This window comes from Lagenorhynchus albirostris, chromosome 16, assembly GCF_949774975.1.
Source record: "Lagenorhynchus albirostris chromosome 16, mLagAlb1.1, whole genome shotgun sequence".
NCBI lineage: Eukaryota > Metazoa > Chordata > Mammalia > Artiodactyla > Delphinidae > Lagenorhynchus > Lagenorhynchus albirostris.
Genome location: NC_083110.1, coordinates 14,993,715 through 15,015,426, shown reverse-complemented (window position 1 = coordinate 15,015,426; position 21,712 = coordinate 14,993,715). Strand labels below are relative to the sequence as shown.

General features: G+C 43.6%; 1 protein-coding gene across 1 annotated transcript in view; it reads right to left on the bottom strand.

Annotated features, from left to right (window-relative positions):
• Positions 1-714: 714 nt before the first annotated feature.
• Positions 715-21,712, bottom strand: part of CABCOCO1 (ciliary associated calcium binding coiled-coil 1) — a 168,745-nt gene continuing 147,747 nt past the window's right edge. The window contains exon 7 of the mRNA XM_060126472.1: positions 715-970. Within this exon, the coding sequence (XP_059982455.1) occupies positions 965-970 (6 nt within the window). The 3' untranslated portion in view covers positions 715-964. The remainder of the gene's footprint in view (positions 971-21,712) is intronic.

Sequence of the window (21,712 nt, the reverse complement as noted above, 5' to 3'; positions counted from 1 at the left end):
CTTTCAGGATAAAGGAACATGAGGTGGAGTGCAAGCGGCTATTGGGTAGGCCATTAACATATAACCTATAACACTGCCAGAGGAGAGTCAGCATTAGAGATTTGGCTCCATTTATTTCCTGTGGCCCCAAAGATGGTGCCTTGTTGCTATCTGGAATAACAGAAGATGAAAGACATGTGCGTGCGTATGTATGTGTGGGGTACCCATAAGCCCTGTCGCTAAGTTGCTGTGTGACTCTGGGTAAATCACTTAACCTTCCTGGGTATATTTTCCCTATTTGTAAAACAAGGGGGGTTGGACTACATGATCTTTGATGTCCCCTCTAGCTCTGACATTCTATATTCTGTCATTCTTTTCACCTAATGAGATACTAACTCTGGCTTGGTTTTAGGCCTTGAGGTCCTGGGAACTGGCAGCTATCAGCAAAAGATCTCCAAATGCAATCTGAACCCAGTGGAGCTTAATGTATTTTTGTATCTGGGTTTCAGGAGATCAAGCTTTGAGTTGGCAATATGGGGAATTCAGTTACTATTTTTGACAAGCCGTTGGATTTATTGAATGATACATTGCATCTGGCAGCATTACTGATGAAGCAGGGAACAAGGACAGAGTTAAGAATTTCAAAATAGTTGAAGGGCTTTAAAAGATTGACCCTAATGAGGACAGTAGCTTCTTTTAAGAACCACAGGGTTTGCCTTGCAAAACTCTCATTATGTAGCATGAGCTGCTTAAAGACAGAGAGGGAGGTGGTATGAGGGGAAAAGGGTTAGGAGGGGAGACTGTGGGAGGGACAGGGCTCAGGTGGGCGAGGCAGGGGGCCTGTTACTCTTGCTCTTAATAGGTTAGTTGATTTCTTATTCGCGTGTGTCTGTTGGGAGGGGAGGAGAGTGATGTTCATGAAACTGTGAGGGTAGGAAAGGTTGGGGGTGGTTGGTCTCTATGTTGCTTGTAGAAATAAAAGATGTCACTCCTGTAAAACAAAAGACCTATTAAGAACAAGTAAGGATGAGAGCTAATTTGCACTAGTGTGATGACACATTCTAAAACTGGCTTTTCCTGTGATAGCCTCACCCTGTGTGATTGATTGACATGCCCTAGGGCCACCTCTACAGAGGAGTTCTTAGAGGACCAGGTTAGGGATGGATGGGGCTGGAGCCTAAACTCATGGATGAGATCCCTGCCCCTAGCCTGGTAAGAGGCAGAAAGGATGAAGGGCATTGGAAAAACTAGTGACACAGTCTGAAACTTCTGCCTCAGTAGCGGAGTGTCCTCAGAGTCTGCTGATGCTATGTGCTCCTAGGACATCTGTACGTAAGAGTCACTGGGGCTACATTGTCTTGTGATTCTCTGTACACGGCTCTGAGCGTGCAATCATATCCTGGGGATGCAAGAAGGGACCTTTTAGTCCAGAGGGGGCCTGCAGGTTTCATGTTGACTATCAACATTGATTCACTAGTAGTGATTTCCTGGAACACTTTGTTGAGAAGGACTCTAAGTTTCTTATCTAGGCTCAGGAGAAGAGAGTACTTCACGGATTAGCAATGTCTCCAATGAGTGAGAAGGGTCAAGGGTGTGCAAGCTATGTATTCGCCTGATTTTAGAGAGAAAGTTGAGGTTACAAGAGGAAGTGACCTGCCGATGTCACACAGCTCGCTAGGCAGCTGGGAAGAAACCCAGGTCTCCTTTCTCTGATTCCTAAAGTAATGACACCTTGCCACGCTGGGAGCTACTTTCAAAGGGCCTCTGTTCCAGAGGATATTCATGAAGTGTGTAGAGAAACCTGAAGCTGGGAATGACTGGCATGTGACGACACACAAACACCCCACTTTGAGTCACATCATAAACTTTCTTTTGCTTTTGTTTCAGCAGGGATGGAAATAACACCTATCTGCTTTAATTGTCTGTGAAAGCTGTACTACGACAGAGGCCATGGAAACACTCTTCTTGGAGCTATGAACCTTTTTAAAGGAAAGTTCATTCTTCTACAGAGACACATCAAGTATTCATATTTCTTTCAAATATTTCCCCTCATAACTTAGGATTTGGACCTTTTATCCTTTGGAATTCTCAGTACCTGTTTTCCTCCTAAAGGTAAAGTTGCTAACCTAGCCTTACTGAAGGTTTTCATTTTATTACGAGGGTTTGTGTCTAATAGGCTCTATAGGGGCTATGGATCCCTGGTTCCTGCCCCCTTGATGCTGGCAGTATAGGCTGCTCTTCAGGAATTGCCTTTGGTGGAAGGGAGCTGTCTTGCCCATGGTATGTCCCCACTCCAAGGACAGTCTGTACTCAGGGACTGTCTGTACAGGGGTGCAAGAGAAATCCTGAAGGGCTACGCCAGCTCTAGTTCTTCCCATGGGATCAGTGGAGGCCTCTATTGCAACTGCATCCGTGGAACATCTCCCTAAGCTCAATTCTACATTCCCCACCTTCTTAGAGGCATTGCTCCTGAGAGCAAACCCCAACAAACGTCCTGGGTGCAAATCTCTGTCTCAGAGCTTATGTGACAGGGAATACCACCCAAGACAGACTGGATTTTGAGGGTGCTGAACTACCGGATGGAATAAAAGCTGAATAAGGGAGAGTTTACTGAAATGAGAACACTTTCCCCGGACACAGGATTTAACACACTGGCAAGGACTCCTGGGGACAGTGCTAGGATGGCGTTTGGAACCTTGGAGAATGCCCACACCAAATGAAGTAGAAATGTCAGAACTGCCCAGGCAGATGGTAGAGGAAGTGATGGGAGGGCTCAGAGAAATGAGTCTGCTGGAATGGATATACTACATAAGGCCAGAAAACCCAATTAGCTGACGATTTTCCATGGAAGGGTCAGGCGAACACTCTTTTACCCAAGCAGTAAGGAATGTGCTCGTGAGGTAAGCACAGGCATCACTGAGAAGTTCAGTGGTGTTAGCCCTCTGTAGCCAGGACTGACAGTAAGAGATGCTGTTACAGAACTGGGCTCCCTAGTAGTAACAAGGAGGCCACGTGGTGATGCTTAACACCAGGAGCGAGGCAGGTGCAGTTACTGTAAAGAGTAGAAAGATCAGAGTGGCCACTGGGGGATCTGGCTTGCAGAGAGCTTTGGAGACATTAAATAGAATATGGTGTTCTTTGGACGTATGGATACAGGGGGTGAAGGGGGGGTGGGATGAACTGGGAGATTGGGATTGACATATATACACTACTATGTATGAAATGGATAACTAATGAGAACCAACTGTACAGCACAGGGAACTCTACTCAATGCTCTGTGGTGACCTAATGGGAAGAAAATTTTAAAAAGAGGGGATATATGTATACATGTAACTGATTCACTCTGCTGTACAGCAGAAACTAATACAACATTATAAAGCAACTACACTCCAATAAAAGTTAATTGAAAAAAAGAATATGGTGTTCTTGTAAGTCAACTACACTTCAGTTAAAAAAAAAGAATATGGTGTTCTTTAGGGACAAGATAGACAGGGAACCAACAGGGTATTACTTAATGTATACAATAAAAGAAATAAAGGATAGATGGAGAGGAAGCGGAAGGCAGCCACCACAGGGGAAAAAAAAAGGTCATGATTCTTTACCTACTTTCTTGACTTGATCTGGTTCTTAGACCTGAAGCCCACTGACTAAAGGAGAGGTCTGGTCTCCTTGAGGAAGAAGCCTATGACATCACGGTAAGATTATGCAGTACTAATTCTTTCAGTTCTTTGAGGGTACACTGAGGTAAGGGGATGGCCCAGGCATTTTGAGGAATGTTGGACCTAAGGGTTGGAATTGATGCTGATGGCCAGGGTCACAAAACGTCATCTTGGTCTCCTTATTAGAGTGAGAGAGTTTGGGAGGCAAGTAATAAATGGAATCTTATTTCTGTCTGGTTCATAGTGGGTCCAGTGGCTCTACCCAGTGGTCATTTCCCTGGACCTTGACTACAGAAGGCTTGACTTCCGGACTCCTACTGCCGCGGACCTCGAGCACTGGCTCAGGTGGAGTTCACAGGCCAGCGCTGCCTAAGTTTATACCACTGGCTGATGGAAGTACATGGCCACATTTTCATTCCCAACACTGAAAACGACCCAAACTCCTCTTAGGTGAATGGTGTTGCGCTTCGCCCGGTCGTTTGTGCCGGCGTGCTTGCTGAGTACTTGAGCAAGTGCTGGGCTTCTATTTACTGCATGATTTAACTAGGTTTTACTGGTTGGGTTGAACTCCAAGAATCAAAGTAAATAACAAGGTCCATTAGGCCTTCTTTTGTAGGTTCGTTCACTGCTATAGCCACATGCATTCTGCATTTCTGACGGAGGGGGCTGATCCCACATAGGATGCTAGGAGAGTCACTGCTTGGCTAATATTAGGAATTTGGCCTTTTCTAATTTGGATGTGTATGAAATATTCTTATTCAGCAGTTTATTTTGCTCCTCCTTTTTCCTCTGGCAATATATTATCAGCTTCTCCTTTGCTCTTGGTTTCAGGAAAGGTTATATGTTGTTTCAATCGTATGTGTACATAATGCCCATTAGTACTAATGGGATATAGTCTTTCATCGGGACATAATTGCCAGTAGTATGCAAATCAGCACATTCGTTCTTCAGCTTTTGCTGAAGGCTCCGTTCTTGGGCAACATATGGTCTCTAGTCACCTCCTCACTCTGCTCTAAAAATTTTCCATTACATATCTTAATCATCAATTTTTTTTTGCCCTCTGCTTAAGAAATGAATTAAGGCAGGAAAAATTGAGATGACAACCAATTTTAGATTGAAAAGAACCTCTTCTCCTTACTGCCAAAACCCACTGTTGTATTTTTACATTTCTCTTTCTCTCTCTCTTTTTTTTTTTTTACGTCACCAATTAGCGCCTCAAAGTGATTTTTGCGTCTGGCATGCATGGAGTGTGAACTATAAAAATTCTAGCTTCAAAGCTTCTTTTGCTCTATTCTGTGGAAAAAAATTCCCTTTAACAAGAAATTGCTCAGGCACAAGGGATAATAGTTTAAGATGCATCACTAACAGCATTTGTCCAGACAAGGTAATTTTAGAAAATGTGTGGTTCTGATAAAAGTCAATTTGATGAATACCCAGAAAGAAGAAATAATGAAAGAGCACCTACTGTGTGTCAGGCGCCATGTTTGCCTTGTATCATTTAGTTTCCTTAGTAGACAAGGCAACTAAAGTAATTTGCCCAAGTTCATTCATTCATTTGACCATGCATTCTTTTACCAAAAAATTATTTAATGAGCACTGGTTTTTTGTACGCATTGTGCCAGGCACTTAGGATAGCACGCTGAATGTGAAACAGGTGATCCCTGCCTTTGTGGGGCTTGCCATATAATTAGGAGAACAGAAAAAATATAACCAAAGAAATAAATCAATGAAAAATAAATAGTGGTAAGTGCTCCAAAGGCAATAAATAGGGGGTTAAGAGAGAGAGAAGAACTGGTGGTGCAGGGCGGGTGGAACTTCCTTGACCTTGGATGGCGCAATGCAAGTAGGGACCAGAGCCTTGATTCAAACCCAAGTTAGTCTGGCCCCAAAGCTGTTCCTTCCATTACATCTGTATCAACTGGGCAACTCCCTTCTGAGTTTTCATCATGACTATGATGGCTAACATTTCCTGAGTCCCTACTATGTGCCAGGCCCTATTCAATTTTATGTGTTTCTTTAGCTACCTCATGAAGTAGGAGTCGTTTTCCCCCCATTTTGCAGATGAGGAACCTGAGACACAAGAGAAGTTTGAGACTTGCCCCAGGTGACACAGTACAGCTTCTCTTCAGCCCCCAGTGTGCATGTCCCTAGCAGCGAGATTTTATAGCTGATCTTTCTTCCCAGAGCCTGAGGGGTTGTGCTCTCCTTGGGAACAGAGGCTTAGGTAATGTGGATGGGCTGATGGGACATTCTGTCTTTCTCTATCTCTGAGAAGGGAGTAGGAGAAGGAGGAGGATAAAACATCCATGACTGGACCCTGGGAGTCAAGAATAACAGGGATTTTGAATGGTGTTTTACTTCTTTAAAAATATCACATGTCTTTCAGATTTAAAAAGTGATCTGTGCTCATTATAGGCAATTTGGGAAAAAGAAAGGATAGAGAAACATAAAGACAAGAATAAAAATCACTTATAGTTCTATCACCCAGAAAGTACAATATTTTTTCAATATATAATAACAAAGGTAACTGACACTTTCATAGCACTTATGATGTGCCAGGTGTATTTCCACATAACTTACATTTTGTTAACTGATTTAATCATCACAGTAACCCTACATGGAAGGTACTATTATTATCACTATATTATAGACAAGGAAAGTGAGGTAAAAAATGGTTAAGTAACATTCTTAAGACCACAAAATCAAACCCACCCAGGCAGCCTGGCTCTGGAGACCACACTACCCATCATCCTGCTATTCCCTCTCGCTATAAAAAGAGATGTATATATTCTTTTATAAACCTGGGATCACATTTTACATACAATTTTAGATTCTGCTTTTTAAGTGAACATTATTTCATGGGCATTTTTCCACATCCTTACATGTTCTTCAAAATATTTTTAACGGCCGTATGGATATATTTTATATAACCACCTCCCACTGTTACACACTTGTTTCCATCTTTTTTGTAATTATAAAAAAATGACGCAGTGAATGTCTGTATACATAAACCTTTGATCTGCTTTCTGATTATTTCCTCAGGACAGATTCCTGAAAGAGAATGACTTGGTCAGAATTTTTGGCATTTCTTCAAACCTATGGTGGTTATTAAAGAAGGTATTCAGATGTGTGGCACATATTTAAATAACAAAAACTCAGGAAAGGTAGAGATCTGTGTGGGCTGAGCAAAACCAAAAACAATCAGGGAAGACTTCCTTAAGGAGGTGGGCGGAGCCCGAGCCAGCCGCGGACAATGAGAGGCCGGAGCCTGAGCAGGCAGAGCGTCTCTAAGGCTCTGGGCATCGACCTTCTGGAAGTCTTGGGCAGGGTCAAGGTGAGAGAAGGTTTCACAGAGCAGGGTCTTAAAGGATGAAAGGAATTCCCAAGGGCAGACAAGGGCTGTGAGGAGAGGAAGTAAGTGGGTCTTTTAGGCAGTGGGAAGAATATAGGCAGGTCCAGAGATGTGAGAGAACATGAAGGGCTTTTAGTTGATGCAGGAAAGATGTGGGAGATGAGCTGAGAAGAGGTAGGCAGGGCCTAGATCATGAAAGAGGCTCGTACATCACACTAAGGAAGACTGCTTTTCTTATGTAGGCAACAGAGTTGTTGAAGAGTTTGAGCTTAAAAAGAGATGTGGTCACGTTTTCCTTTTTGATAGCACTGTGGTGCCAGGCAGTAGGTGGGACGGAAGCGGGTAAGGGCAGGGGAAGACCTGCTTGGGAGAATGTTTGGGGACCCCAACACAGTCTTGATTCCAGTAGCTTTGCCCACAGGGGGGACCGTGGCCCTATCTGTCATTCTTCATGCCTTGCCAACAGGAGGACAGAGCGAATATAAACACTGACATGGAAATGAAAAAGCTGCAGAAACAAAGAGCACAAACACTTCCTCTATGTTGTTGAGAGTTAACATCCACAAGAAATATGCACGTACGTCAGAGCAGAAAATAATGAGGCAGTGTACGTCCTTAAACGGATTCAGCCCATCACTGCTGGGGCCCCAGCAGAAGGGGGGGGCCTGTTGGGGGGCTCCTTCCATTGTCAGCATTGGCTGCTCCTTGCCAAGCAGACAGGTCACTCAGTGCTTTCTTCCAGGCAATTATTTTCAGGATGACTGGAGATTTCGATCAACCAATCAAGCTTTTATAGAAGCCACTTGCCTTGATTATGTCCGCGATCTTTAACTCAGGGAGAGATTTTCTTCAGTATGGCTTGACAGCCTCAGCTTTTCAATTAATTTCTCTCTCCCCACTTTCTGCATATTGCTTTTGCTTTCAGCTGGGGAACTGTAGTGTTCATAGGCTCGCATGAACTTCCCGTGCAGTTGTGTGTGTGTTTTAAAGGCATCTGAAGCCTCTTTCTGGCCTTCTCTCAATGAGGAATGTCCCACGAAAGAGCAGAAAGCTGACTGGACAGGAAGAACCGAGAAGATGTACGGATGGTTGTAGGGGTTTCTGATTCCTGGATTTAGGACCAGCCCCAAGGGTTTTTAGAATCAGTGTTTTCAAAAGCAGGAGGTGTATTTCTGCTCCAAAACACATTGATGAATATTTTGAATTTTAATGGACACACGTCTATTTCAGTGTGATTTATTTCATGGAAATGATCGCCTTTCTTTTAAAATAAAATTATTTGCATAATATATAAGTGACTTAAATAAGAATGTTAGGTAAATATTGGTTCAGCTGTTATGTGGAAGTTGGCAAATCTCTTGAAGGTGGCGCCTGAACGTCTTAATATTAGGAGACACTGGAATGAATTTTGGGATCAGAGCGACATGGATAAAATTCAAGCTCTAACTCTTTGTAAACGTGTGCTAGTGGGAAAATTACTTAGTATCTCTGCACCTGTTTTTTTTATCTGTGAAATGGGCATATAAAACCGCCTTTCAGCATTGTTGTGGGGTTTAGAGATTCATTTGTTCATTCATGTCTTTATTCAGTCATTAAGTATCTATTAAGTGTTGGCTAAGTGCCTCTCACTGTCTGGGCACAGGGAATACAGCAGTGAACCAAGGTCTCTGACTTCATGGAGCTCCCATTCTACTGGGGGGTGGACCCAGGCACCAAATGCATAGATCTATATGGAAGAAACTCAAATGCTAAGAAAGATACAGCCGATAAGGGGGAGGTTAGAGCAAAACTTCTGAGACACGAATGTGTCAGGTGTGTCTGAGGAAAAGCAAGGCGGTCACTGTGTGGTGGAAGTGGATGGAGGGAGAGGGAAAAAGGAGGAAATGATTGGAACAGGAAGTCAGATGCTGGGGTAGAGAGTGCCTAGTAGGGTACAGTAAACACCTTGGGTTTTATTTTAACTGTGACAGGATGAGGAGTGATCAGTACATTGTATATATTCATAATGACCAGTTCAATTAATATTTGAATACTGACTGACCTAGTAAATCTGGTTACCTAGTTACGAGTCCATGTTACCTAGTAACATGTGTCCAGCACTACATTAGCCTCCCAGGTTTTGGCAATACCTTAAAGATAAGCTGCACAGATGGGTTCAAATTCTTGTCAGAGAAACAGAAGTCTAATTAATACCTAATATTCATCATGTACTTGCTATGTGCCAGGCATATTTACAAGTGTTTTCTTTTAATGCAGTAGCTCATGTAATCCTTACAAAAGTGTATAATCAGTTATTATCCCCATTTTGCAGATGAGGAAGCTGGGGGCACAGCTTACCACCTCTCAGCTCTGAAAAAAAGGAGAATGAAATAAATGTGCTCCCTTTGAGGTTCAAAGTGCAGAGGGCACGCAGAGCAAACATTATGCCCAACAAGGAGAACGCAGCCATGGGATTCGCTCTGGAGGGATGCTGCCACCTACTCTCTGTGACGGCGGCCACACTGCCTCTGCTCCTTGTGCTTCCGTTTCCTCATCCCTGAAATGGGGTCAGGAGGGGCATCCCTCCCGTAGGATAGTCCTGAGTATAACAGTGTCTGGGAAATGCTTTTGCACAGAGCCTGGCACTTGACAAATCTCTCAAGTCTTAGCGATACACCCACAGAGGTTAGGAAAATGTGTCATGAACTGGCTGTCCTGGCCCTGGGCCTTGAGGGCAGAGTGGCAGGAAGCAAAGGTAGATACGGTAATTTTAGGTTGACAGAGAACCTCTCAGGAAATTAAACAGTGTTGAAAGCTCATGGTATGGCTGGATGGATGGTGGGTGAGAGTGTAGTGGACAGTTCTTTTAATTCTGTTAACCTGTGACATTGAGGAGACCTTGACGGCCATCCTAAGCACAGGGAACTGCTTTTTTTTTAAAGAGGCCCTGGGAAGCTTTGATCCTTTGAGCACTGGGAGCCTATGATCTGATCTGTGCTTTCACAGACGTGCCCAGCAGCCACACGAGAAGAATACTATGGTCCGGATGACCCAGCACAGGAAAGGGTGGACAGGGGAGGTGAGGGATAGAGACAGAGCAGAGGTGGAATCTACAGGGCTTCAAGCCTGATTTCACGAACTCCTTGGAGCTACACACAAGAGAAATCCATATTCGCCCAACCCGGCCTCTTTCTGTGTCCTCAAGGGATGAGTCTACTTAGAGTTCCTTAGTTTTCCCATCTGTTAAGTGGGAAAAATAAAGCCAGAATCTCATGGCTCCCAATGGGATACAATCACATGTTACGTTACAGACTTGTTTCACTCCTCCTGCTAATAAAATGCAGACTTGTTTCACTCCTCCTGCTAATAAAAAACTGTCTTCCTACCAGAAGACAGTACCAACAAACTTGCATCTTCTGAGTATCGGAAAGCACTGGTAGGGGTTTGAGCTATTCGCTCACTTATGATCTGAGATTATTCTAAAAAGACTTTGCAGCTTAGGCTAATTGTGTAATTGGGATGTTTCCAGATGAAATTCGACTTGTATTTTTTAAAAAATGCTTTGAAGAACTGGTTGCCATGGTGCTGTTCTGCTGACAAGATCCTTCACTGGCTCTCACTAAGCAACAGTAATGGGCTTCTGTTTATTCCAAGTTTCAGGTGACCCCACCTGAACATCTCCAAGGAAGCAAGGTAGGAACTGGAAGGAATTAGTGAAGTCCTTCCCTCATTCTCCTTGATGGGGGTGCATCTCAGCGGACAAGGAGATTTGTCATTGCAGGGGTGGGAGGGCCTAGGAGAGACCCAGCTGGCGGGGAGGGACTTCCCTGACCCCTCTGCCGTGGGCACCTGGGAGTTGGGGAAAGAAACCTCGTACATCTGCTACAATATAAACTGGACAGATGCTTCGGGATAAGAGCACTAAACCCCTCATATTTGTGGGCAAATCGTTGTTAGCAGAGAGAACTGTCTTTAAGAAATAACATGGTCTTAAAAATTAATATTTATGTTTTTATAGTATTACTGTTCTAAATTGGAGAAAGCCTTTGTTCTAACTCAATTTTCCAACCTACTGGACAATCATTCTTACCCGTCGTCCTTCAGCTTCTTGTACCGAGTGTTTGTTATAAGAATGTGAAACATCTTCCCCAGATGCAGTATTTTTGGCTTCATTAAAAGTTTTTCTAGTTCCTCTTCAGTCATGTCAATATTTACCTTGGACAATGCTTTGTATCCTTTTGTTTATAATTCCAGAATTCTCCAAGACAAACTGATTATTCATGACCCTCTGGCTTGCTTTACAATTTAAACATACCTTATGCTGAAGTTTTAAGAGCTTGAGTCCCCCAAACTATTTCCTCTACTTCTCATAGATTCAGAACTTGTAACCTTCCATACTCACTTCACGCCCTGTATTTTCTTTTCCTTTCGGGGATCTTCCAAGCACTTCTGTTTTGTTGAGTATACTCTTGGAACATGGGCGAGTGAACTTTTTCTTCCCTTCCTTTTACGGTCCCCAGATCCCTCCATCCTGCCAAGGATGCTTTTAGAACATGGCATTGTACCCACCTTCCTTGAACACGCCCATTGTTTCCCCAAAAGCCACACTCTTCCGCTTGTTGAATTTCTGGTTGCTGATACAGAGAACATGTGACCCCATCTTTGTTGTCTAAAGACTTTCATTTAAACCCCTCAATTACTAAAAGGAGGCCCCAGTGGTCAATATGACACCATAAAGCTACAGCACATTTTTCTTGAGAAACCCACTTATATAGAGCCAGTCCTCTTTCCTTAATTGCTCAGCATTTTGTGATTCTGTGTTTCCTTCAGTACTCTACATGTGGCTTACAGTCATAGAGGATTTAAAATTTACACAGTATTTCACATTCATTATTACATCTGATCCTCCTAACAATTTTGTGAGAAAGACCCAGAAGTGACCTTCCTGAGATCACAAAGTGATTTGAGTAAACCACAGTTTTTGCCTTCGAGGATATTTATATTAATAAATGATTTGCTTTTATGTAAGTCTTTCTGTTCCTGTGGAACACTGTACTTTTTCTTGATTTGGGGACATTGCACGTGCTGTTTCTTTTGCTTGAACTACGCAACTTCTCCCTTTGACCAGCTAAACTCCTACCCCTTTTTCAAATGTCAGCTTCAAGTTCTACTTCCTCTAGAAGCATTCCCTGGTCCCCCAAGTCTGGGCTAGGATTTCTTCCTTTGTGTGCCCGCAACACCCTTAAAAATACATAAATAAGTTTATCATACTTAAAAATACATAAATACACATAAATAAGTTTATCACACTGTCTGCACCTAATGAACACTTGACCAGCATTCACTTGTTACTGTCACTCCCCTTCGCCTCTCCTGCTTGCCACTGTATCCCCACTGCCTAGCTCTGGGATGGTGCTCTATAAACAGTGGTTAAATAAACGAATGATGCCTATTGTGTTTTCTGGTTGGTATAGCTTTGGATCCTTGAGTTCAAGAACAGAAAGGGCTCCAAGAAGGTCCAGGGAATTTGAGGTATTTCCAAGTTCATTCCTTGTAACACCATCTGAATGTTGATAGCTAATGTGGCTATCTGTTGTTTGTCCTACAAGACGCCCTTTTCCCTTACTTTGTCTTTACCTTTTCCTTTTGGGGAAGTGTCCCTTTTCCCAGTTTTGGTTAGTGTTATTCAGGTGGGGCTGCCCAATCTTGGGATCAGGAGTAGGCCTAATAAACACAGTCTATCCCAGGGTCCAATGACTCAACCCAGGTTGGTAACTGTGACTTTTTCTCTTTTTTTGCGGTACGCGGGTCTCTCACTGCTGTGGCCTCTCCCGTTGTGGAGCACAGGCTCCGGACGCGCAGGCTCAGCGGCCATGGCTCACGGGCCCAACCGCTCCACAGCATGTGGGATCTTCCCGGACCGGGGCACGAACCCGCGTCCCCTGCATCGGCAGGTGGACTCTCAACCACTGCGCCACCAGAGAAGCCCGGTAACTGTGACTTTTGCTGAAACTCTTAATTAAGAGAGGGTCTTGTTTTCCTCTGACGGTTGCAAGCAATAGAAACAAGCATAGAACTTCTGATTCTTTGGGAGTTTGTGGAGAGATCAAAGAAGCCATCACAGAACAACCAGAGTCAAGAGGTGGTGACAGACAGTGAAGGCTGAAGAAGACATCAATGAATACCTGGATTCAGCAGTATCCGATCCTGTGAATTTCCAAATTGATGAACTACAGATTTCCCTTTTGGCTGCAACTAGCTTGAGTTACATTTTGGTCAGTCATGAACAACTGACAGAGTTCTGACTAATTCAACGGAAAACAAAACACCAAGGTATTTTAATTACTGACATTAGTGCTTTTTGTTCCTTTGTGGCTTGGCCTTACGCTTTCACTTCACTCTTTAAAAGAGAAAAACAGTCTTCTGCCTGGCCCCCAGTGTTGGGCCGCACCCCGCAGGCCTGTAAGACTGAAGAGAGAGCCCGGAATCAGCAGCAGAGACATCAGTGGTTCACTGGATGGGGGATCTAACCCGTCTGAAGCAAGGTCCTGGAGTGACTTCCCACTATTTGCAGCAGCGAGTGGGCAGGACACGGTGCCAGTCTTCACTTCCAGGGGGGAGGATACCAGTTATAGGAGGAATTGACATCAGGTTGGCTCATGGGTTACCAGGGAAACTAGCAGAGAGGCACGCCCCTTACCACCCCTGTGTTAAGTTATCAGGTGGAGATGTTCTGATCTAAAGGTTAGAACAAGCACTAGCTGTGGTACGGGTAAGGATGTACGACGGTCAGTGATGTGAGAAGGTGTAGGTGAAGCAGGCACTGGTCTAGCAGGGGATGTACAGAGAGCAAGAGAACAGCCATCATGGGTGGCCTGATCATATACTCCACCCCTACGTACCCTGCACGACCCTTACAATCTTGTCCCTCCCCTCTTCCTCAGTATCCCTGGGGTCAGGTATGTAAAGGGGCACTGTAACCAGATACCACGATACAATACAGACACCAGCAGCTAAAGTGTACCAAGAGTAAGATACCTGGTATACTAAGAACAGTCATTCGCCAGAATATGGGCAAATTTTGGAGCTAAGCACTTACGGGGTCAATGGAGAGGGAGTCAATGGCAGAAGCGTCCTGTCCAGTTATTAGGAAAGTAAGGCCACCCCTAGTTTTCACAAACCCAGAGCCACCCCTATGGGGAGGGGAAGGCCCTGGCTCTAAAAGAAACATTCTGATGGCCTAGCCAGGAGTCAGCAGTCAGAGTACAGGTCTGCCTCCCCATGTTATGTTGAGTAACATCAGGGGTGGACCCATTAGGTCTTTTCAAACAGAAAACAGTTAATCCCACTAGTCAGACTTGCGTGTCCAGAAACCAGCCTATTCTATTCCACAGAGCATACCCAGGGGGCCTCATGGGAAGTCAGTTGTACAAGTAACATTTACCGACAGGAGCCCTTCTGACGTACTGGCATGTGGGACAAAAAGATGGTGAGAGTCTTTTCCCGCCTTTCTCAGTCATCCCCACATAGTCACATTAGCTGGTTCTATTTTTCATGGAAGTCCAGAGAAGGATGACAATGGCAGCTCACTGTAGACCCAGCAATTAAGACTCATTTTGCAATGAGGCCATGGTTGCTTCCCAGTCCTTGAAGAGGTTTTCTCCACTCAGATTAGGGATGCAATGTAACACATCTAACAAGCACAACACAGGGGAGGTAATGACAATTAAGCAAAATGCAAGCAGTACCTGCATTCTGAGATAATACCACACTTGCCTGTGGTTTTTGTCCTGGTCTACAATACATTTCAGAAAACTCAAGTTTTCAGTAATATACAAACGTATCCAAAATCACATCTACAATGGCCACCTAGTTTTACCTTGAATGTCTGAACCACAGCTACTCCATTTTGACTTTCAAATGCATTCCCCTCCACAATGGCCAAAGCAGATGTACAATGCATGTTCAACAGGTCAAACAACAGGCCACTCTGGTCAGTTTAAGTTAAACCTTGTACAAGCCATAATGACTTTCCCATACCTCCATATGTGAAGATTTTTCCATCTTTTCCCCTTTGGATTGCAAATCTTTCAACAGACAAAAGTATATGTCCTTCAAAGCCAGGGTGAACACTGCCTGCCTGTCCTCGTCCAGATCATGTCCCTCGGTGCCAGGCCTCCTTTATATTTGCCTAGTTATCCATGTTTGGGGAAAACTGATCAGATACTGTGAACAAGTTCAGAGGTATGCTGATGGGGAAACACTTTAGAGGCTATACATTTTATCAGTTGTACTGAATTGTTACACAAGCATTGTACATGTGCTTGTGGCAGCAGACTTAAAGCAAGCAGTGATACATCATGAGTAGTTACCCTCCGTGACAACTTCACTAGAAAATGTTCTCTTCCTCTTGAACATTCAGGGCAAAAGTTTGGCTAACACATTAACTTTTTATAAATGTAGACCTCTCAATTAATAGGACTAGAATTTAACATCTGTTGAAGCATAATATTTTTTCCCTCTAAATTACCCTCACCTCCATCAAACATAGCCAAATCAAGACTAATTTGTTTGCAAAATAAGTCTGGTCAAGTGACCACATAGGCTCCTCCAAACCGGCTGTGGTCGCATTCCTCAAAAGGAGTCTCAGACTGAATTCCCAAAAAGCCTCTCAAGGCCAGGACAGCCATGCCAAAGGCCTGCCATCAGATTCTGCCTAGGTGGACTTCTCTCTTCTAGAGATCCCCCAAATATCGAGATTCCTGCACTTGCGGGAAACAGTCTTTCCCATTCACCTGATAAGGCTGCTCAGAACCCAAGAGTTTCCAATTTCTGGAGGGATCAGGCAGAGAGAAAAGAAAAATGTTTCAATCCTGTAAGTCATAACTAACTTGAGGGGAAGGGCTTTTCTATATCTGGAAAACACAGATCAAAACCAGTAATATTCTAGCCAAAAACCATAAAAATTATAACCATATTCATCAGTTTACTCAGTAATCAATCCTTTTGTTAACTTTTTATGAAGCCATCAGGTTCTCCCCTAAGATTCTTTCATTTTGTACCCAGTTCAGTGATACGATATGAAATTTATCAGAGATCTGTACTTGTCAGAAGGTCCTTCCTATGAATCTTTTTGAAGATGAAGCACTTTTGCAAAAGCATCAGAGTACAACAACTGTCTGTAAATGATAAACGACTTAAAAAGGCACAGTTAAACACCTAATAACAATGTAATTGATAAAGAAACTTGGTTACAATAACTAGAATTATGACCGATTATAATCGTCATCCTTAAAAACCTTAAATCTCTGGTAAAAACCAAGAAGCAAGTAATTGCGAACTGTCATATCAGCATTTCCTGACTGGAAAACTTACGCTTTCTTCTTCTTCTTCTAAGAAGGCAAAGGCAAGTAAACTTAGACCCACCCAGCAATTAATGTTCCAATATTTCACCCTATTTGAAATGACCCAGATCGTCAATGAATTCTCTTCATTTAATTTAGTTTAGTTTCAAGTTACCAAAATCTGGAGAGACTATTACAGATAGACATTCCCCAAACATTAGTATTCCTATAGAGTTTAAAAATGCCTCTCTCTTTTTTTCTTCACTCTCAGGGATCAGATGATTAAAGTTCCTGAGAGCCCAGGTACATCTCAAACGCACAAGAAGAGAAATACCAATTCCTTCTGGAAGCTAGCTTCCTCTAACTGCATGCGCAAAATCCAGTTTTAGAATGTTAAAGGATTCCCATCTTGGCCATTTTCAGGGATTTTTTTTTTTTTTCAGTTTAAACGAATAACAGTAATAGGTAATAATACAAATCATTCACATGCCTCACTTTCAGAGGAACAAGAATCAGCATTCAAGTTAACCTCCGCCTCAGCTGTTACCTCAGCGTCTGTGGCCTTTCTTAATACGAAAAGCAACGGCCAGCCCACAGCTGCGGCCACCGCCTCAAGGTCTCACCTCATTTTCCCACTGTAATGGCGGCCAACATCTCCACCACAGCCTCAGGGCCGTCCGTGAGTTCTCCGCACTCTCCTGGTGGTCCCCACTCCTCAAGGACAGACACCACGGGGCACCACATACTAGGGGCGGCCACCCCAGGATCTGCCCTGCAACGTTCAGGCCCCACGTGTTAGCGGAGGCCCTGCACCTTCCCACTCCCGCCCTCACTTCCCGGCATCTCGGCGCTCGCGGGAGTTTCCTCCGTCTCCGGGCGCCTCCAATTGCTGGGCTGCACCCCGCAGGCCTGCAAGCCCTGTACGCGCCCAGCCTTGAGACCGAAGAGAGAGCCCGGAGTCAGCGACAGAGACAGTCGTGGTTTCATGGGTGCGTGGGGGGAGCTCACCCGTCTGAAGCAAGGTCCTGGAGCGACGACACCCCGTGTGGGTCAGAGGGCAGGCAGGACGTGGCCGCCATCTTTGCTCCCGGTGCGGGGTGGGAGGGGGGAACACCGGTTACAGGGGGAACTGACATCAGATTGGCTCATTGGTTACCAGGGAAACTGGCGGGGTGGGCGTGCACGCCCCTCGTCACCCCTTTGATAAGTTACAGGTGGAGATGTTTTGCTCTATAGATGAGAACAGTCTCTAGCTGGGGGTGGGGCAAGTACATAGGAAGGTCAGTCATGGGAGCAGGTGTAGGTGAAGCAGGCACTGGTGGAGCAGAGGATGTACAGAGAGCAAGAGAAGAGTCATCTTGAGTGGCCTGACCATACACCCAGTTAACCTGAAAATTCAATTAAATGGTCTCTTCCAAACAGTACAGTTCATTGAAGTCTAACTACGCACGCTCTTGGAAAGGCCAAACTAGAGGAACCTGACATTTGGAGAAGAGTATTTTGCATTGAAATAGAAACTGAAATAGCAATGTATTTTTACTTGGTTGTTTGATACCATTTTACTGATAGGACGTTTGGGGAGAAGGGTTTAAGGGGGCAAACAAATACCTAGTTTTTGGTTTATTATCAGTGAACATTATTTTCCCAATTCTTACCTTGTTGCTTTATTTACAAACCGTAATATATTTTTGCTTTGGAACTTCATCTCTGCTTTCTCTCTTGCTTACCTAGAAGCACTTAGGATATTTAAGGGTTGCAGCCACTGAGATGAGTGTTGATTTCTGCATTTGAGGGATTTTCTATAACTTTATCCCAGAATTAATGAGGACAACAAACAGCTGTGCCGATAAACCCATTCTGCTTGGTGACACACTCTTGCCAGAGCAACTGGCAGATGGTCTGTCTTGCAGAGGATTGCAGCGGAAAGGGAAAAATGCTGTTAGGAGAGTGGGTCCTACATGTTTGAAGCCAGGCTCCTCCATTTTTCTCCTCGAATTTAGCGTCTTGCTTCCTAATGTTTTTCTCCACTCTAAATTAGGTGGGCAGCCTCTCTTTGCCATGTATATCTTTCCACCTGGTTCCACTTTCTCTTTCAATTCCAACATTTTTATTTCTTGGCACTGAAAACTTTGCCCAAACTACTCTTGGGTGAGTGTCTGGGGGTGCTATTCCATAAGAAGCCTACAGCTTGATTCAATCTCCTGATAAAATTACAAACGGAAAAACAGCAAAGTGAATAAAAGGAGAGAAGAGGTGCTAACTTAGTGACACAGGCAATCTTGTCACAGTGGTGTTATCCTGACCGCTGTGAGCCTGGGTGCAGAGCACGTGCCTGTGCTGAGATGCGCCTGGTGCTGTTTTGTCTTTGATTTTTATTACCATGTCTTGCGTGCAGTTACCAGTTGGATATCTTGTGCTCCTCTTGGAACATGTTAACCTATGTTCTAGGCCTTGGAGTGTAAGAAACCTACTTGCGAGTGTCTGGAAATCCAGGTATTGTATTTTGTTTGTTTTAAAATGTCCTTGAAAGAAAGGAATAGAACCTTCCATCTGCTTCTAAGAAGAAGAAAATAGCCCATTTTCCCAAATGCCTGTTGGAGAGCTAATAGCCCTAGAGACCGGTGTGGGTACTCTATGGATATTCAGTTATTTCAGCTCAGAATTTTGTCTTTGAGTTGTTCGATATCCTCTATTTCGAGCTCTTTCTTGGACATTAATTATCAACCATTCTTTTTTAAGCTGTAGATAGTTTACCCAACCCTAAGAGACGCTTTCTTTTTTTCCCTCAGCTTTATTGAGATATAACTGACAGAAAAAATTGTAAATATCTAAGATGTACAATGTGATGGTTTGAATGTGTATACATTGTGAAATGATTACCAAAGTCAAGTTAATTAGCACATCCATCATCACACATAAGTTACCGTGTGTGTGTGTGTGTGTGTGTGTGTGTGGTGAGAACACTTAAGATCTACTCTCTTAGCAAATTTCAAGTATCAATACAGTATTGTTAACTATAGTCACCATGCTGTGTCTTAGATCCCCACAACTTACTCATAACTGACCAACATTTCCCCATTTCCCTGATCCCTGGTAACCACCATTCTATTGATTCTATAAGTTCGACTTTTTTGGATTCCACATATAAGTGAGATCATATTTGTCTTTGTGTCTGATTTCACTTAACATAATGTTCTCCAGTTTCATCCATGTTGTCACAAACGGCAGAATTTCCTTCCTTTTTATGGTTGAATAATATTTCATTATCTATCTATCTATCTATGTCACATTTTCTTTATCCACTTGTCCATTGATGGACACTCAGGCTGTTTCCATATCTCAGCTATTGTGAATATTGTTGCAATGAACATGGGAGTGCAGATATCTCTCTGAGATACTGATTTTATTTCTTTTTGATATATACCCAGAATGGGATTGCTTGATTAAGAAAGACTTTATTCTAGGAATTGTTTTTGATGGTCTCAGGATGGAAAACTACTCAAATCAAAAGGCTCTGAGATACTGAAGCCACTTTTGTAACTGGCTCCCAGAGAATGTTCTTGAAATGCTAACCCCATAGGGAAAGTGTGTACTTTGCTGGTAGGGGAACAAGCCTTAAGGGAGATTGTCAGGGTTTCCTTACACACCAAAGACACTTGAACTATGTGACACAGAGGGTCTCTTCCAGTTCTGATATTATCCAGGAATGTGAGAGTTCCTTTTTCTACAACCTCCCTTCCAGGTGGAAGACATCTAGCTTTTGCCTGAGTGTCTTCCACGATAGAGAGCTCACTCCCTGAGCAAAGCATTCTTTGGGGTTTCTGTAATTGTAAAGGTTATCTCCCCACTCCCTGGAACTTCCATGGAGCCTCTCTTCGGAGCAGCAGGGACCCATCAGATCTCTCTTCACATTACAGTTCTTCAGTGCTGTCCTATCTTTTTTGAGTCATTCTTTGGGGGGCTGTCCTATCTTCTTTGAGTCATTCTTTGGGGGGCTAAACATCTCTATGGTGTTAACTGTTGTCCAGACATTTTATCGTCTTGACCGCTCTTGTCTGTAGAAACTCCAACTAGTCAGGGTCTATACTAGAAAACAACGTGAAGAACTGAGGGTGTTCAGCTGATGGAATTGTGTATCCACGCTGACAGGGATATGGTATCCTAGATGTGGTCTAACCAGTGCAGAGCGGGCTGGGGCTAAGGAATCCCCTTCTGGAAGCTTTTCACGTTCTTGTTTAAAGGAGAAACATCTGCCTCTAAATGCCAAAGTAATCCCGGCTCACAGGCAGTACCTAAGATTTGATATTTGCTGGGATATACAAAGAACCATGTAAAGTCAAATTTATTCAAAATCCAAACCGTGATTTCTAAACTGATACCATCCTCTTGACTTTGCTGTTTCTGAGTGGGAGCCAAACTCTTCCATGCATCTCTGACTTCCTTTTCTCCACCATCTTCCTCCAAATAGTTACTTCTTCCCCATAGCGCATCCTGTTCTTCCGGGCCCCAGTTCCTTTCCCAAGTGCAATCCACCTTCCAGCCGATACTAGGAGTGTGCAGAACATAGGGCATTCCTGTACTAGTCTATACCATCAGACCTTCTTCAGGTTGCGACAAAACAACTGGCTCTTTGGCAGTGCTAATCTGCATTTTCTTAAGACATGTATGCAAGGGGGAAAAAGTGCATGTGACAAGAAGAAGATGCAGAACAAAATTATCCATCTTCTTAAAGGGCCTCATGTTGAAAAGGCCACAAGAGGAACACATTCTCAAACTGAGTAATCACCTACAAATAGTTAAAACAAAAGTTCCTCCAGCCACGACTGCACCTAGAGGAGTGGGGCAGAGGTTCTGATTGAGAACTTTGATTTCCCACAGATTGTTTGAGTCTTAAATGAAATTTGGAAAGGTTCCCTGACATCAAAGGCTGCTCCTTTTGGCTAATCGATTAAGTATGCTGTGCCTGTCCTCCCCCGAGCCCCCCAAGACTGGGAACATATGTCAGATTCTCCCTTTGCCAGTAATTTGGAGGCTTATGATAATAAAACATCCTTTTTCTATGCAAAGGAAAGGGTGGTCCTGGGGAATGTTAAGGCAGCAGAGAAGAGCAATGATTGACTCCTGCCTGAAAAAATATACAAAGCCTGATCAATCCCTATCTGAATATCATCTGCATAATTTGAAAAGAACACACTGAAGGGAATAGGACCAACCTCACTGTCTTGCTCACATATACATCTGGAACAGCTGCCAGGGCCTCTCGGAGTTGATTTTGTTCAGTTCGGCAGCTCTCACTTGAAACCCAGGCAGAAAATGAAAGTGAGCAAATTTACCTCTGGCATTCAAAGAAATGCTTTTGGTCAAAGAGAGTATTTCTGACCATGACTCATTTTCAAAAG